The sequence below is a fragment of the Venturia canescens genome, chromosome 9, assembly GCF_019457755.1.
Source record: "Venturia canescens isolate UGA chromosome 9, ASM1945775v1, whole genome shotgun sequence".
Taxonomy (NCBI): Eukaryota; Metazoa; Arthropoda; class Insecta; order Hymenoptera; family Ichneumonidae; genus Venturia; species Venturia canescens.
Window position 1 is genome coordinate 14,065,772 of NC_057429.1, and position 18,428 is coordinate 14,084,199.

The window sequence follows — 18,428 nt, forward strand, 5'->3', positions numbered from 1 at the left end:
TCGAATTTTTGAAAAGAACCAAAACAAGGACAGATCTGGGTTTACATTCGCCGCTAGCGCCACATCACGTGCTACTTTTTTTCTCAGGCTTCTGCGTGCTGCCTCGACGTGTTTACCGACAAGTTCTTGAATTTCTGTGTAACCCAATCCCCGATCAGCAGATGCTCTTGTTTTGTTTCATCGCGGGATACTCTCACATCGCAAAGAGCAACAACGTTCCGTAAAGCTCGGTTTTTGTTTTTTTTTTTTTTTCATATGGGACATGCCACGATGAAAAGAGTTTTTTTCGTTTCCCTGTGGTATTTCGGTGGCAAGTTACTCACTCGATTATCATTTTTTCAGTTTATATTTTTGAATCCTCGAACATATGCAAATTTTGGGACTAATAAGTTGAACGATGTCACTGTTGTTATTCAGTGAATGAAACGAGGTGAAAGTTTATGTGAAAAATGTCAATTTAGAAGTTTGAATGCTAAACTTTTGCTATCATTATTTCGATAAGTTTAACAGCTTCGTAAAAGTAGAGTAAAATTTGTAAGATCGATTTCCCTGGCTGTTTTCGAAAAAATGCAAATTTGAACTTAAATTCATTGGTAATTAGAAAAATTTGGAAGAAAAATGGGCGGCAAATGTGAGCGAATAATATTTGAATCGAGATAAATGTCTAATGCGACGTGTGTATATTTTGTTTGTAACAGGAGAGCGAGATATACCAAAAGTGTGTTCGACCACCGCCGAACAGGACGGTATTTGACAGCGAGAGTCCGCCGCCGTACCGGAGCCATTCGGCGTTGTTGGATCCGCCGGATCGTATAGTCAGGTGTCACAGTGCTGGTAGCTCGTTGTTGAGGGTTTTTCGTAAGTTTCCGAGTTCGAGTGGTTCGACACCGGGAGTAGTGGTGCCGCCATCGAGGAGGCCGACGTTATCGAGTTATTCCGAATCGAGTGGGAATTTGAGCAATCTTTCAAGTTTGACGGTGGTACCGTGCGAGGCGGACGAGACGAATCATCACAGGCGGCATGTCTGATGGAACAAGAAGAGGGGATTTCGGGCCCCGAATATTTTCGTTAAGAAAAGAAAAAAGTTTCAATCAGCCAAGACACTGAACGAGAGAATGATTAAACAAGCAAACGAATAAAGATAAATAAATAAGAGTTTTTAAGTAGCCAACGACAACGTGAATTTACGAGATTAAGAAAAACAACGTTAAAGAAAATAAAAGAAAATGATGAAGGAATTCTACGCATGTCGACGCTCCCGTAGCGTCCTCATCCTCGTCGTTATTCTTGTCGTGGAAACTTGTCGCCACCGTCGCACGAAGAGGCTGGTTACTCCGAGATAATGTTGAAAAACAAAATAATCAATGAAGAAGAAGAAGAAATAAATCTTTGAAGGAAGAATATTAAGAGGAAAGACGAAGATTTCGAGCAAAAGGAAGTAAGCAACAATCGAAATGAGAAGGAGAGAAGAAATACGAACGATAAGTGAAAAACGAAAAATATAACTCGGGTGCTACAAGTCCTCAGGGGCACGGGGAATAAAAGGAGATCCTCAAGACTGACTCGCGGGACATAAAACTTCACAATACTATATATACATATATATACATATATGTTGTATTTAACGAAGATGAGGAGAGTAAAAACACGAAGAAGAAGAAGAAGAAGAAGTAAACGAAGAAAGCAAAGAACAAAATTTTGTGTGTGTATATATATATGTATATATAGATATAATATATTATTAGAAAAGGAAGAGTCGACGAGGGCCGCGGCTCCAGGCTCCATTGTCAAATTTTCAGAGAATAAATAAATACACGCGTCTTCTCCGTTCTCTAAAGAAAAAAAAAACAAACAAACAAACAAACAAACAAACAAACAAGCAAACTTGCGAAATTGCGAGGAAAAAGAGAGAGAAAAAGGCTGGAATTTTTCGCCGATTTATTCGATAATGGGCCGTCCGGAAAATTTGGCATTACCAAGACGAATAGGAGAGAAGAGCAGAGAGGATAAACGAAGAAAACGAAAGTATCGAGTACACTGGAAAGGTGTACGAGCTCGCCAAGAGAGAATTTTATAAATATATATATATGCTTCTAAATATATATAACGACAGAACAATGGAGAAATTCAATTAGCAAATGTGAATATTCTCTCTCATTGGCCATTTTCTTTATTCCTCTGTTCGAAGTAACTGAAAAAAAGGGAAAAAAACGAGTTAATGAGAGCCGAGCTGCCAACGGAGTCACAAAATGGAGCACATTTATGTAAACATATGTTTATATATGTATGTATATATTATTAAAACATATATTGACTTTAACATATATGCATATATATATAAAAATATGTATATGTTTATCGCGGAAGTTTGTTCATTGCGAAAAAGACTTAGTAAATTATTTATTGGCAACATTGCGACTCACGCATGTTTGCGAGATTTATTAATAATGAAATGAAGAAAACTAAAACGAAAGACGAGATAGGTAAAGAGAGAGAGAGAGAGAGAGAGATAGAGAGAGAGGAAAATTGATGAGACAGAAATAAGGAATGGAGAATAAAAGATAAATGATGGACACGTGTCATGGATTTTCGCGAGGTTTAGGCCGCCACAACGGGGAAATATTAAGTTCATAAGGGAAAAACGAAGACGGAGAGTCGAAAAGCTGCGAATGAAATCGCGCGTAGATATTTGTGCCTGGGTGTGAAAATGATAGAAGAGAGCAAGAGAGAGAGAGAGAGAGAGAGAGAGAGTGAACTGAAGAGTGAAGATTGAGAGAAGACGAGAAATTTCGTCAAAATTTGCGTCGAAATTTTGACGTTTCTCCGTGTGAGAATTTCGTGTGTCTGTCTTGCTGTTTGTGTAAGCGTTTTTCAAATGAATTCGCCCGCAATCCGAGGCCGAGAAGGAGAGCTCTGAGGCTGGGGGAGAAAAATAAGAAAAAGGAGAGAAAATGAGCGTCGGGAATAAAATGGAAAAATAAACAACAAATAATGAATTTAATTAAACTGAAACAATGAGAAGAAAATTCAAAGAAAACAAAAAACACAGTAGTGCCAAGGCGATTGGAGAAGAGCAGAGATACTGAGTGAGCGACATGAGAAATATGATTAAGGAGAAATCTTTGTAAATATTAGGCTAGGTAGATCAATATCGATATTAAACGATAATGGCTAAACGAAAAAAAAAAACGAAAAACATAAAAACAACACAATGATTATTATGCTACGTAACCGATTACGAAGGATACATGAAAAATACACTCTGAACACACGTACATGAGGATTGTAATGAATAAAACGAAGTCATTATCGATCCGAGAGAACGAGAGTGAACTTTGAGATGTGAGAAAATTTGTATTCTTCTCTCCCTCTCTGTTTAATCCAATTTTTACTCGATTGTATTAGCAAAAATTCAAACACCACGAGTCTCCAGTCCAACTCGTTCAATTCAAATAATACTTGACGAAAATATTTCTTTTTATATTTTCACTAAGAAATTAACTATTTCCATTTGTTTTTGTTTTCTCTGAAGAAATTATTTATCATATCGTCCCGGATTTCTTCGTCGTCACGTTTTAGTGACTTGAGCTGACAGAAATTTCCATAAGATACTGCTCGCTTTTCGAAATCGCAAAAATCTTCTCCACGACCATTCGTCGTTTGTTTTTTTCTCTTTAATTTCGTTATTCACATGAAAAAAAAAAGTTCTCTTTTCGCATTTACTCTCGTTTCTCTCGAACCGATCAGTCATCGACGTCGTTAAAAAGCATCGCAAGCGTTCACCCGTTTCTCGAACGTCCCTCACCAATGTCCGATTGTAAACGCTAATTTTATTATCATACAGATAGATGAGACCTCAGTTTTTTCTTTTTTTTTTTTAAATTTTCAAGTCTAACTGTTTTCGATCAAGGCGACGTACGACCCCAAAAACTCCGCTAACGAGTCCTACGATTCGGAACAGAATCAATCGTTCCGGAAACACTTTGCTCATCCAATTAAGCGAATCGGAAAAAACAAGAGGAGAAAAAACAGCGCCGAGAATTTTGCTGTTTTTTCTGCGGTCGGGGCAGAGCAAGATTGAAGTATATGAAGAAAAAAAAAGAAAAAAATGTACACGAGAAGTCACCAATTATCGCGAAATAATATATTCCACTATTGTCCAACAATATTTTCGTAATTTGGCCATTTTGCTTGTTGCAAATTGTGAATAGGGGAAACCGGGTTTATCGATCGAGATTTCTTTTTCTTTCAACCGCACGATGCATTTTTCTTTCTACTTCCTTCGGATGGCTTTCAAGTTTTTTTTTTTTCTTTTTTTGTTAAAAGATGTTCTAAATTTGCTCGATTGATTGGAATAATCGAGTGATCAATGAGGATCAATTTGTTTTTATAACGCAGCAGTTTCAACGACAATGATTTAATTCAGAATCTCGATCGTAAAATTTCAAACTCCTTAGTAAAGTTCGTGAATTGAAACTCGAAAAAAAGCAATCGAAATTTCAATCCCAAATCAATTGTCCGGCCAGTTATTGACGGAGTGGCGAACGAACAATTGAGTGAGAAGAATCGAAGAGAAAATAGAAGGCGAAATGTAAAACAGTCACGAGTCGAGAGAGAGAGAGAGAGACAGAGAGACGGAGAGAGAGGAACAAAATTTATTAGCGAAAAGTATTTCCTTCGTTGTTTATTTTCATTACGTTTATTTTTGTTTTTATTTTTTCATCGGGGGGGGGGTCCATTAATCTCCATCTTCAAAAGTGTGTTCAAGCGCATGCAATATTAGACGACGAACATAAATGAAAAAAGAAAAAAGGAGGGAAAAGTGAAAATGAGGGCGAGGACGTGGGATGAGAAATTTTTATTAATGATAATGAAACATGTTGTATTTTGAGAGGGCGGAAGAAGTGATCTTACGATTAAGGGCTGCGGTTTAAGAGGGGAGAGTTAACTAGAACGAAAACTTAGTTACAAGAAAAATTATAAGAGAACGATTAGCAGGAGGAAGTGATTGATGAAAGAAGAAAAGAAGTTATACAAATAATAATATTAATTGATGAGAAAAACGGGTCGTTTAATCCAATGGGTCCTGTGCAAACCTCGGTTAAATTTCAATGTTATAACATTTAGTATCGAATTTAAAAAAAAAAATAATAATAATAAATAAATGAAAATAAAAAAAAAACGCGAAAGAAAGAATAAAAAATAACAAAATATAAATATATATACGAATGTATACATATATAAATATATATCGATATATTATATGTGTATAAATTGTATATATAAGTAAGATCAAGTAGTAAAGATTGATATTCGACCATTTATTATAATTACGATTTAGAATTTTTTAGTCTTGCGATCGTTGAACCACTCTTAATATTTTTGTCCTCTTCCTTCTTCCCTCCCCCCCAATGGACTTGGCGCCCCCTCGACTCGCTCATCGAGGGAAGTCTTTCAGTTGTTGTTGCCCTCGATGAGAGAGAGAGAGAGAGAGAGAGAGAGAGAGAGAGAGAGAGAGAGATATCAAAAGAATAAACAAAATCCATAACTAGGCGATCGATCCCGTGCGGAGCTAAGAACCGAAAAAACTTGGAAAAAATTAAACAGAAAGAAACGAACCTCGAATAATTTTTTTTTTTTCTCAATGATTTACGATCGTAATGAATGTGTACGAATTGTTGAATTTTCGAAATGGTAAATATATTATTAGACACGCACTCACACACGTGGGCGCACACACACACACAAAGACGGAAAAGGTGTGACGTCGATTAGCATTTGAAAACAAAAATTCGATTTGTGCCAATCGATCTAGATAAATTATTACTATTATTATTATTATTATTATTATTTTGTTTTTGTTTTATTTATAAATTATTAGTAAACTTAGCGCGGGGTTCTTTGACGAAATTGTTAACCGATGATCGATCGTCGAATATTTATTATTTAAAATGAAAAATAATGGAGTGGAAAAAAAAAAGAAAAAAAAAACGAAAGGAAGAAAAGCTCACGATTTAGAGTTAAAGGAGAAGAAAAAAAACCGTACTTTTAAGGAACGAAAAATCGGTGTGTCTAGTCTCTCACGGAAGAAGGATCCGGGTCGTTTGAGGAAATAATGATAATGATAATGATAATATTAATATTAATCGTAATAATAATGTTGAGAAAACAAATAAAACAGCAATTTCTATTATTTTCCATATTTTTTTCTTTCGTTCATTCCTTCTGATATAAGAGGCCTTGGGCCTTAATTTTTTTTCGGTCTGATACGCCGCAATGGAAACGATTTGTGATCCGGTCATTCCTTCGATCCTTTTACCGTGAAACGTCCATTGTTAATTTTGTCTTTTTTTCTTTTGTTTCCTGCGTTCCTCGCGTTTATTGTCCGCTTTGTTCTTGCGTGCTCTCTCCTTACACGATGGTCATCAACACCAAAAAAGACAAGTCAATGCACGCTCGAACTACGGTCTTATATTTTTTTCTTTAGGCGCAACGACAAATTTACATTCACGTATAAATTTCATTTCCAACCCACATCATTTTGATGGTTATTTTCAAATATCGTTGCACATCACTCGCTCGGCGAATTTCCAACGACCGCGTTGATACACTCACGAATTTAGTTGAAATTCGACTGACAGGCATCGGAACAAAATGGTTAGAATTTTCTCGATTAAGCGAGATGAAAAACGGTCGAATTATAAATTTCTAATATTTTTCCAGCAATAATTCGATCAATTATTTTTATTATTATGGTTGTTATTGATGTTGTAATTATTATTACCATTGCTATTATCATCATTATTATTATTGATACGATTATTATTATTATCACTGTGAATGATGGTCAAAAAAGTTGCCCTCGAATTGAGACTTCGATTCGCATATATGTACTCTTGATTCGAGGACAGACTCACTCAGCCGCACCTCTCGAAAAACAAAAAAACCCCCTTCAATCGGGAGAACACATTATTATTATTATATAATATTATAGAGCGATATATCGAGTGGTATATCGAAGAATGTGATTTATCGATTCTCGATCATTGTCCGAACGCGCAGCTCCTCGATCGGATTGTAAGCCAATTTAAAACAGAAAATTGTAAGCAAGGACAAGAAAAAAAAACATTTTTGTAATGTAGAATTGTATCGTTATTACATAGGATGAGACAGACAGAAAAAGAGAGAGAGAGAGAGAGAGAGAAAGGAAGAAAAAGAAAAAACCATGTTCGTTGTTCACTGCTCTGGCTTGCTAGAAAAACAAAAAATCGGGCCTTTCGGGGATTCGTCAATGTAACGTCAAAGGGAATCGTGTTCATCATTAACCCTTTTGCGTTATAGGAAAAAAAAACAACGACGACAAGGCGACCCCCATTTCCCATCCCTAACGTCCACCTCCCCCAAACTCGTGCCCCGGTTAAATCGGCAAAAATTTCGACATTGCAAGATTATTGGTGTACTTATCACGCAGTTTTCTACAAAATAAAGAAAACGATATTTAAAAAAAGAAAACGTATTAAGGATATTTCATCGGACCTTCTTTCTCCGGTTTCGGAATTACTGCTATGCATATTCCTTTTTTTCAGCTCGAACTTGCTTCCAGTCGGCGTTGATGTTCGACGCTTTGCTTTGGTCTTCAAGTTTTATAGGTTAGGAATCGTAGCTTAAGAATAATGTGACGCTTGCTTTCTTTTTTATTGATACCAATCGGAAACTCAATTCGTAATTTACGTTGAAAAAAACATTCGTTAAAATATAATATTTAATTGATATAATTCGGATTCGTGATAGAAAAATAATAGATGGATGACCAGGATGATGACTCCGTTTTATCATCAACCAGTTTACAGGATAAGATCGATTTGGATATTAGTTGAAAAGATCGACGCACTCTCATCAAGGCGCAACGCTCAAGTTCGCCGGAGAGAAAATGGCTGACATTTTTCCCGAGTCCCGCCCGTCCCGCCAGCCGAATACTGACAAAATAAATGCTACTGCGCATTCACGATCGCGCATTCGCATTACTCTTTCCGGTTAAGCGTTGGACGCGCAGTGAGCGAAGCTACCGCGTTTTGCTCCTAGGGCAACTGACAAAAGTGAAGTGTTCCTCTCGCCATCTCGCTCTGTCGGCTTGGTAAAAACTTGTCGGATACGATCAACTCGCGTGGCTAGAGTAAAATCGCTGCCGCCTCTCTGGTTTAGTAGAGTCCAACACGTATACATATATTGATATATACATATTATGCATATATACATGTTTAAACGGTTAAACGTCTTTTAGTGCGTCACAGTGTGCGTCGGTAGCGTTGATTTTTACATGAAAAATATCGTGAATCCCGCTCTCGGGTATGTAGTAGTGCGTACGTGTGATTCAACAAGTTTGCCACGATGTTCGTATTTTATATATTATTAAATCGCGACTCGGTGGTTGGGTGAATAAAATAAATCATTTGGGCTGCGGAAGTAAAGCGAATGATAATATATTGATAAATATATATATATATAATATATATACGTGTGCGCGCGTGTCTCACCGGCAGGCGTGGGGAGCAGAAAACAAGGCGGCAAAACAGATGAACTCGTTTTTTTTTTTTTATGATGCTACATTACTATAACCTAACAATCATTTTTATAAAATCTTAGCTGTTCCTGCTTCGTGTTTCTTGTTTCTTTTCGGTTTTTCATTTCTGGGTTTGCCAACCAGTTGGGTATCACGAGCAGTCGTAAAAATCGTGAGTGCTCTTGGGACTTATATGTATATAGGCATAGGAATTCACAAGGACGCTAAAAAGCTACTTTTCACCGTTGAAAACGCTCAGTTTTTATCACGTCAGTGCTCCGCTAAACTGTGATTTCGTTTTTTCGTCGCAGAAAAAGCGAAAGTCAGTGAAAAAAGAGAAAAACGACGAATTGAAAGAAAAAATACAGACAATAGCCACGATGGAGTCAACGACGGTTGAGGTGAATGGCGGGAACGCCGAAGTGGCGCGCGACGAACCTAACCTCGAAAACGTTGAAACACCGATGAATGAAACTACCAACAACGATAGCCTCGATGGTAATAATACGAATACGCTGACCAGCATTAAAATGGAGGAAACGCCAACAGAGGTTAACGGCGATGTCAAAACTACCAAGAAAAAACTAACACCCGGAGCCAAAAGAAAATTACGGAAAATCAAAGCCAACTCTACGGGAAACTCCGATACTGATGTTAAACCACATACCAGAGGACAAAAACGCAAAGTTTCCGAACCCGACGATTTGAGCTCCGAGGATTCGGCCGAATTCAATGGTTTCGACACTAAAGTACTCGATAGTACCGAACCTGGTTCTCACGTTCTGCAAAAACTCATTGGTGAGTTGATAATCACAAGCTTTCACTCCATCCCCACACAAATTTGTTTCTTATGCATGAAAAAGAAGTCGGTCAAGTGCCCGAAGCTCAGTTGTCCACTTCGCATGCTCCAGAGGTTTGATTTTTAGCTGAACATTACAAGAATTGAAAAATTTATCAAGTATTCTATGGATATACTGAGTGATCGCACTCTTTATTTGTCGTCGTTGCGATGTGCGTTCACTTTTCAACATCTCTTAATAATTTTGGAATCCGAATCATTGAGATAGAATAATTTGTTTACTAGATTCCAATTGTTTTGAAATTTTTGTATCAAGTTAAAAGTTAAATTCAAGAAAGTTCAACATTACTTTGAAGATTGCATCATTCCAATCGAGAATATTGTGAATTTTATAATATCATAAATTGATATTTTGTTCTACAATAACTTGATAATTTCTATTACAGATTTCATTCTAATTTGACTTTAATGAAATTACATTTCTCAAGTTGAATAAAAATCAAAGTAATAAAACCTTATGAATGGGTATTGAAATTTTTTAATATTGAAAGCAATATTGAAGGAACAAAACGCACAACTGTATAAAATATAATTTTTTTACTACAAAATGATTGCAGTATAATTTTAACAGAAGATCTTGCATGAAATATAATAAAAATCTTTTTGTTTTATTTTTTCTCAATAAGCCGAAGCTGAATCAGCAGACCAAACTCTAATCCTACAGACCAAAAGACTGCGGCGTTCCACAGCAAAAGCACTAGCGAACATGAAAAGCGAAGTCAAAGATGAGGATATGGATTTGGACGAGAGCAAAGATGATATTTCTAACAGAGTAAAGAAAGAAAAAGAATCTGACACGGATTCGATAGGGATACCAAACAGCGTAGACTCAGAAACAGATCCCTTGAAGACGGAAGAGTCTTCTCTCAAATCTGCCAATTCCTCCGCTAACAGTAGCCCTTCAGGCATCAGACCAAAATTAAAAATAGGAAAAATTGTGCGTAACATGAGTCCAGCAGGAGGAGCAAAATCTAAAGTGGTAGACATGAGCAATCCTCTCTTCAGAGAACCTTTCAAATATGGATGGAAGAGAGAATTGGTATTTCGAGCTGGATCCGATCAACATACTGTCAGAAGAATGGCTGATATTTATTATTATACACCAAAGGGCAAGAAAGTTCGGAGTTTTAGAGAAGTTGCTGAATTTTGTAAGTATATGAATAGATTTCTTTTTGTCCTGTATCTAAGATCATTGGAATTTCTGTTGATGTATTTGTATAATGTTTGTTTTTCTTTCATTTCCTTTTTTCAGTACATACAAAAGAGCTCACGATAGACAACTTCACATTTTTCAAAGAGCCCCTGGGCGTTAACAATCCAGATTTTGAAATAATAAGAGATGCAAGAGTTCGTGACTCCACAGGATATACACCGACACCACCAAGGAGAAGTCTCCCGGCGAAGAAATCCCTCACCAAGAGAATCGTAGAAAAACCTTTGACTCCACCATTGCCGGCCAAACCTGCTGCAAAATCGCCCAAAGTTACACCCGCTGCCATCAAAGTCAAACTACCTGGCAAGAAAGGACAAGCCAAGAGTACGTAAACTTTTTTCCTTTCAATCTACGCTGCAGAGTCTTTATTTTATAAGCAAAAGAAATTAATAAAACAATGAATAAACGTCAGAACCCACATAATTTTGTTCTTCTAAAATGACTCATAAAATACTTTCTTTTATGCCCTCATGGCGAAAGCAAAATAACTTTTCCATAGTAGGATTTCTTTCATAGTTGAATTAAGAAGTATAAAAGATTTCGAAAATAAGACAATTCTCGTTTACAATAGAAGAAGTGAAATCTCCAGCGAAACGAGCACCTGAGCCGCCGATGCTACCACCACAATGGAGTTCACCAGCAGCGACGAGAAGGAGTCAACCGATCGTTGAAAAAACTCCACCGGCAAAACTGAAACGCGGTCCAAAGTGAGTGAAAACTTGAAATTATTTTGAGCTTGAATGTTTCTTCTTTCTTCTACTTTCTGTTCTCATTATCGGTATTGAAATTTTCTTTCACAAAGGAAAGTTTGCAACACGCGTCGTATTTGATGAAATAATTTCTCATACGTACGATCGAGAACCGATCGAAACAAAAATTCCTGTAAACGATCATTTTTTTTTTACATTACGTTTTATTCATTTTTTTCGGTTATTTTATCTCTATTTTCCTACGCATTTCCCTTATCCATGAAATCTATACGAAACAAACGCAAACAACATCCAAACGCAACTTTGACATGGCGCAATTTATTGTCCTCTCGATCCTCTCTCCCCTACCTTGACGCACGTCTTACAGGGCCAAACTTCAGGAACCGTGCAGCATTAGATGCTCTTCGAGTATGGGACTCATTCCCAGCTTACAATGCTCACTCTGCTTGTGCTTATATCATCCTGAATGCGTCGGAGCTCCGGATATTTCTCCAACGGACGAATACGTATGCAAGGTAATTTTCGTTGATCCAAAGAAATGGCATGCAATTCTATTCATGGTTTTAAGTTAATAACTTTGAAACGTAACGGAATTAATATTTTTCGAAACAGTATTGAATATTTTCTACTCCTTTGCAAACCCAATCCGTTGATTATTAAAAAAAAAATTAACTTTGAAGCTGCAAAAGAACGTTTTTTTTTTATATAGAATCGACCCTGACCATTGCAATAGATCAGCCTGACCCTTGTAAATTTATTTGTAGAATTGTCATGAGGATTCAGACAAATCTCCACAACCTGGAGCAGGATCTGCACCACCACCACCCGCTCTGATCCCGATAAGCATGATGAGTAGTCAAAACGCAGCAAAAGTTCAACCGAGCGTGGTAACTTCACCTAAACCGACAAAAACCGTGAAAACCGAAAGTTCCAAAAGTGAGCCAAGACGATTAGAAAAAAAACGTAATCTCTCAAGATCTCCGAACGTTTCACCATCAGCGGAGAGAAAAGATACAGCTTGGCTACACACCGGAAATGAGTTTCTTCGTGGGCACGACGGTACGGTTCCAAAACCGGCTCAAAATATCGCTCTTATGGCAGGGAAGCGTTATATCGTCGTGCCCAAAAATAATGCGATGGCTGTACAGCCCGCGATCACAGTTAGACCCGATAAGATCGGTGACAAAGCTCCGACACTTCTGGAAGTTTCGCATTCTGATACGACCGCAGAAAACTCACGATTCTCGTCGAGATCGATAAACGACGATGTCAAATCTAACTCTATGGAAACCGAGACTAACGAAGAAGCTGAAGTATTAACGGAAATTGTCGAAACAGTCGGTAAAATTCACGAAACCTTGGAGAAAGATCAAGAATTGGAGAATCTTCGATTAAACCTCAACACCGAAAATAATTCGAGCGATTCCTCTGAAATTTACAAATCTGACAAATTTGTTAGCGAAAACGAAGAGCAAAAAGAGGAGGAAGATCGAAAAACGCACAAAGAAGATGTCGCTCAATTGATTAACGAATTAACAGACGAATCTCCGATTGCCGACGAAACTCAGCTCATTCCCACGGAAACAGAAACTCCCAAGGAACAATTAGAAACTGCGAACGAACAACAGATTGTTGAGCCCGAAAAAGTAAAAGATGTTCAAGATGAACCTCATTTAGAAATCACCGAATCACAAATAAATCAAGAAAATGTTGACACCGCCATCGATCCTGAAAATTTATTGCGCGAAATTCCAACTTCTCGTTCTGACAGCTTGGAATCAAATAATTTTACGACAAGTGCAGTTTGTGTACAACCAAGCAAAAAGTAAGTTCACGAAATTTCTAGCAGATTTTTCATTTTTCTTTGTTTTCGAATACATTTTTTTTCTCTCTTTTCTGTCCTAATTATTCATACGTTATATGACATGTGAATCTCCTGAGGTTTTGGCAGTTGCTTTGTACATATTGTATTTACAAACAAGAATTTCGCTCGACTGTGTCGCTTTTAGAATTTTTGAATATAGCAATGATTTTTTTTTTTTTTAAACGAAAAATGACAAGGGGAAAAACATCTGCAATGAATTTTCATGTTCCTTTGTCCAGTTGATTTGTACGAGCACAGAAAATAAAGTAGACATTTTGGCATTTGAGACACAACGGTATATTCGAGTCGCGAGAATCTTTATCATTTATTTATTGTAAATGCAATATATACCAACATTCATTATATTTGCAAATATAAAAGCTCGTCGGAGAAAGAAACAAAAATGAATTTGATTTTTACTTATGATCGAAGCACACTGCCTTAGCTTCGAAATGTGGCGAAATTTATTCGAGAACGGAAATTTGAGAAAAAACGAGCAATGAATGAAAAACAAATGAATAACGAACGAAAAAAACAACAATGTGAAACAACGAATATAGTGTGCCGAGGTTATTTCGACATTCCTTAATTGTAGTATCGAAATACCAAGCCAAATATGCACCAAGATTGTCACCCAAATTTCACAAATTAATATTTTTGACTGTCTCCAATATTATCATGCTACAATTACGGATTTTCGATTGATGATTCGATTGAAATTCGAGAAATGAATACAAAAATCTAATTCATTTTTTACTTTTTATATTTACAGATATAAAGGCAATGTGTGAGCCAGAACACAAAAAAAGAAACAATTTAGTGCGTTTTCCTTGAAAAATTTGTCCTTCCCACTGTTCCCAAATATTCTTTCCTCTATCTTTGTTTATTTCGATAATCATTTTTCTTTGTCAAATTAGTGAACTCTCAAGGGTCGATTGATCTATTCAGCGAGCAATTCGTGTATTTTGTTTTAATCGGTAAAATTTATTTTGTCATATTTTCAGGAAAAAGCTCGCTCCTCTCGAAAACGATCAAAGGCACTTCATGGTCTCCGTTTGCGCCGGCTATAATGCTCTATCACGCATTTTTCAATATCTCAAAGTACAAGAATTGTTGCGAGCCGCTCGCGTGTGCAGAATGTGGCGTGACCTCGCGGCACATCCAAATTTATGGAAAACTGTGAGAATGAAAAACAGTCAAGTCACGGATTGGGACGGTCTCGCAGATTCTCTCAAAAGACATGGCACTCAACATTTGGATCTTCGAAAAATGCTGGTCGCCGGTGAATCTGATGGTATATGGAAAAAATTCGTAACCGTTATTCCACGCGTCACCAGCCTCGTCAAACTTGAACTTTGCCGCTGCCCTGTTATGGTCGTCGAAGAAGTTATCAAGAGTTGTCCTCAACTAGAAGTCCTCAGCGCAATGTCCATCAAATGCGACACTCTCAATCTCGAATCTGTCGGAAATTTGAAATCCTGTCAGGAACTTCGACTCAAAGCTATCAGCGGCATGTCCTTGGAAGGAGATTTATCACCCCTTCAAGAACTAACGCAATTGTCGCATCTGGTGAGTGCAAAAATGGAGTACGGCGTATTATTGATAAGGTTATATTTATCCTGAATACTGAAACAATTATAAACGTGTGAATATACGAAAATCAAGAAAATACATTAGTAATATGGAATTTGGTAATCGAAATAGGATTATTTTAAAAAGGATTATTATCTTGAGATTTTATGAATCCTCAATAAGCAAACAAAGACAAATTTGTATTTAAGATAAGAAAAAATGTCATTTTCCGAACTCGTTATTGAAATCCGATTAAACAATTGAAAAAAAAATATTCGTTTCAACTCACGCGATGATTAAGATTTTGGCGTTCTTTCTCATTTTCGTGGGAGCAAAAATTGCAGAAAAAATTAAATTTTCTCTTGCAATATAAAATAATGACCGGATGCTAACGAAAACTTTGATTTTCTATTGCAGAGTTTAACGTCAGTGAAAGATCTGGGAAAGAAAAACATCGACATATTAGGATCGTTGATAAATTTGGAGACGCTAGAGTTGGGAGAGTGTTCCGATTTCCCAGATAAATTCGGTACCTCCGTGCTGTTGAAATTGGAAAAATTAGAACGATTGAGGCTCGAGAAGGGACAAGGAACGTGTTGCACTTTCGACATTCTCGATGGCGTTTCGAAACTCCCGACGTTAAATCAATTGGAATTGGTCAATTTCGACGTCAAAAACGGCTTCGACAAATGTTTGTCGAATTGCAAAAACATCAAGAGGCTTCTCATAATACCGACTTACATTTCCCAATCCGCAACATCGAACAATATGGTTCTGCGTGGTGTCACCGAATTGTCCAACAACTTGACCCACTTCGTGTGGGGTGTCACCCTCGAATTGCTCAGGGTCACCGAACTTTTTGTTGATCAATGCAATCAAATGAGCAAACAAGTCACTGGTGATTCGATACCGGTCCTGAAACCCGTTCCGTGTTTGAAACTCATCAAAGACGTTGAGGAAGACGATGCGACCAAAGGTTCGGGGAAACATTTTTTTCACTTTTTCATTAGATGTACGAGTCAAAAGTTACGTTGTTAATCAACTGACTGAGTAATTCTTACTTCCCTAACTGATCAGATGATTGAATGAGAAAAAAAGTACTTGAATTACAAAAATTTCGAGATAGATTTTTTAGGAAAAGGATGAAAAACTTGATAACTAAATTTTTTGTTGTGCTAAGTATTTCGCCTTTAAAATTGGTTCATTGGTTTTTATAAATTTCAAGAAATTTTGAAATTTTTTTCTCATGAAACTGTGCTGCGTAACTATTTTAGCCATTTAATTGATCTGAACTGAATTCAAAGTTTGCATTCCAAAATGTTATTCGCGCGATAGAAAACGCGGTTTTTTTTTTTAATTCAGAATGAGTCGGATTAAAATTCTAAGGGTAATTTTACAAACCAGTTGTTACATAATTTGGATGGAATATGAATTTTTTTCTTTTCAAATCCGTCTGGGTAGTGGAAGCTCAAAAAATATCTCGTTGAAAAGAAGTTGTCAATAAATATGTGATAATGAATTTCAGGAGACGATAAAGCGCAGCCAAGTTTGACGAATCCTCAGGTCGATATTTTGCCGCTACCACAATTGCAAAAGCTATTGTTAACGGCATTACCAAAGACGCGGGTCAAGATTTTGAAGATACCTTTCCACGCGACGTGGCGCCAGAGCATTTCGGACACGACAACGCAATAAATCAAGACTTGTTTAAGAGTAAAAATAAAAACAAAATGGAAGAAAGAATAAAGAATCGGAATAGATGCACGGAAGTGGGGACGTGAAAAAAAAGTTAAACGTTCTTGAGAGCGAAAAATCTAGAAGGAAATTATGAAAAAGAGAATCCGTCATTGCTGTTCGCACAATCTTTTTCCTGAGTGTTTTGTGAAAAATAAAAACGGACAAACCAAAATGAGGTATCATTACGCGTCGAACAAGATTGTGAGAAGATTTAAGGTTATGAACGTTGTTCGAAAACATCTGACGAAAAAACAAATCGTTGGATCGTAACGAAAAAACTGCAGAGCCATTTTTATCATCAGCCCAATTCCCTTTCTCATGTGCTTTATGAATAATCAGTTATTGGATTCCATCATGAGTTTTTTCTCGAGAGTTTCGAGCGCGCGACTCTGAACACATTATTTGTCCGTTTAATCGTGTGTCCGTGACTTGTGAAGCAAGAAACATGAAGAGAGAAATAAAGCAAAGAAAAAGTGACCACTAAGAATATGACGGAGGCACGTGTCTCATACACGACCAAATTGACACTGAATTTGTAACAAATATGGAAAAAAAATATAGCACGATACGAATCATGTATTGAGAGCATGTTGAATGAAATGGAAAGGAAAGGTGAGAATTAACGCTCTATCTAGACTATAGGCTGTATAAAATATCTTATTATTATTATTATTATTATTATTATTCTACTGTAACTGTATCTTGTATCTTTAGATGACTAAGATAATAGAATTTTTACGCTGCGAATGCGGAGCGAACGAAATAGTGAAGGAAAAACAACCACATGCACACTTACACTTTTTATTTTTATCATTAAAATTTATTAGGATGTACACCAATGTACATATTCGATTGAATAGTCGTTTTCCATACTATTCATTCATATTGTTAAATTCTTCGCTTCTCCAAAAAAATCGCTTCGTTCCGACTCTTAATGAATATGAATAAAAAAATAAATATTATTTCGTTGCGTTCTTTATTTTAAGTGGATAAATTATGAAGTGGCGGTGCGGGATAAATTCTTCGTACTCCTCAACCAAAATTCGAAAGATGAACAAAAGAAATGTAAACATATGTCTATATATATTTTATACAAAAGAAAGAAAAAAAGGGAGAAACGAAGAACAGGTGGGATCGTATGAGCATGTTTCTAGTTTTGCTATTCGGAGCTGAATCGTTTTTTTGGAAATTTGATTTCAACGCGATAATTTTATCGACACAGAATCATCACGAGAATTTTTAATCTCACAAAATTAATTGTACAAATGATTTACTTGGCACACTTTATTCCCCCTTTTCTTTCCTTCACTTCTGTCTATTTTGATTCTGTTAATAACACTCACTTTGCAGCGCAAAGAACATTGTTTTCGTTGAATTTCACATGATTTGTCATTTAAACGTTATTGGTTGCTATTTGCGACTAGAGAAACAAGCGATATTTTCGTTTTCATGTAAAAAAAAATTGCACGCGATCCCACCATTAAAGAAAATAGGAAAAAACTTATAAAAACATTGTCTAACACTCGTGCACATTGAAAAAAACTTCTGGATGTATGAAAAGACGAGAAAGCAGAGAGCGAAGTTTTTAAAAATGTGCTATCGGCGAATGAAACACGATTGATGTAAGTTGTTTGCATCGATTTATGACAAATAAAACAAAATCTAATTATATATATATACATATATAATTATATAAAGTGACGTAGATAATAAAGGGTGATAGCTCATAGTTGTAACTTTAATAGTTGATTTTTAAGTATGTATATGATATATGAAAGAGAAAATGAAATTTTGGCAAGTTGATTTTAGATTAATGAGTATAAATGATTTCTAAAGCAATTCGTTTTTTTTTTCATTTTCTTCGAAAATACGGCTTCGACTTTTCATATCCTCAATTTTTATCTAAAACGAAA

At 36.4% G+C, this 18,428-nt stretch overlaps 2 protein-coding genes across 4 annotated transcripts in view; both read left to right on the forward strand.

Moving 5' to 3' along the window:
- LOC122416595 (uncharacterized) overlaps window positions 1–7,507 on the forward strand; it is a 68,532-nt gene extending 61,025 nt beyond the window's left edge. The window contains exon 5 of the mRNA XM_043429661.1: window positions 699–7,507. Coding sequence (XP_043285596.1) covers window positions 699–1,028 — 330 coding nt within the window. The 3' untranslated portion in view covers window positions 1,029–7,507. The remainder of the gene's footprint in view (window positions 1–698) is intronic.
- A 514-nt stretch (window positions 7,508–8,021) lies between these two features.
- LOC122415576 (uncharacterized) lies at window positions 8,022–18,354 on the forward strand. 3 transcript variants are annotated; one of them, XM_043427795.1, is made up of 10 exons: window positions 8,022–8,134; window positions 8,644–9,358; window positions 10,046–10,567; window positions 10,672–10,956; window positions 11,204–11,339; window positions 11,710–11,857; window positions 12,107–13,167; window positions 14,211–14,775; window positions 15,196–15,754; window positions 16,304–18,354. In XM_043427795.1, exons 2-10 carry the CDS (start codon window positions 8,941–8,943, stop codon window positions 16,471–16,473), a joined length of 3,864 nt encoding a protein of 1,287 aa, XP_043283730.1. In that variant the 5' UTR covers window positions 8,022–8,134; window positions 8,644–8,940; the 3' UTR covers window positions 16,474–18,354. The 3 variants fall into 3 exon arrangements, with proteins under 3 accessions (XP_043283730.1, XP_043283732.1, XP_043283731.1); XM_043427796.1 differs by lacking the exon at window positions 8,022–8,134 and adding an exon at window positions 8,182–8,196; XM_043427797.1 differs by having other exon boundaries at window positions 8,047–9,358; window positions 11,207–11,339.
- Window positions 18,355–18,428: the final 74 nt, after the last annotated feature.

What these genes read in the sequence shown, in the direction of transcription:
- LOC122415576 (XM_043427795.1), top strand. Translation starts at nt 8,941, where the DNA reads ATGGAGTCAACGACGGTTGAGGTGAATGGCGGGAACGCCGAAGTGGCG. An exon ending in CAAGAAAGGACAAGCCAAGA is followed by an intron (nt 10,957 to 11,203) that starts GTACGTAAACTT and finishes CGTTTACAATAG; the next exon opens with AAGAAGTGAAATCTCCAGCG. An exon ending in TAACGCAATTGTCGCATCTG is followed by an intron (nt 14,776 to 15,195) that starts GTGAGTGCAAAA and finishes TTTCTATTGCAG; the next exon opens with AGTTTAACGTCAGTGAAAGA.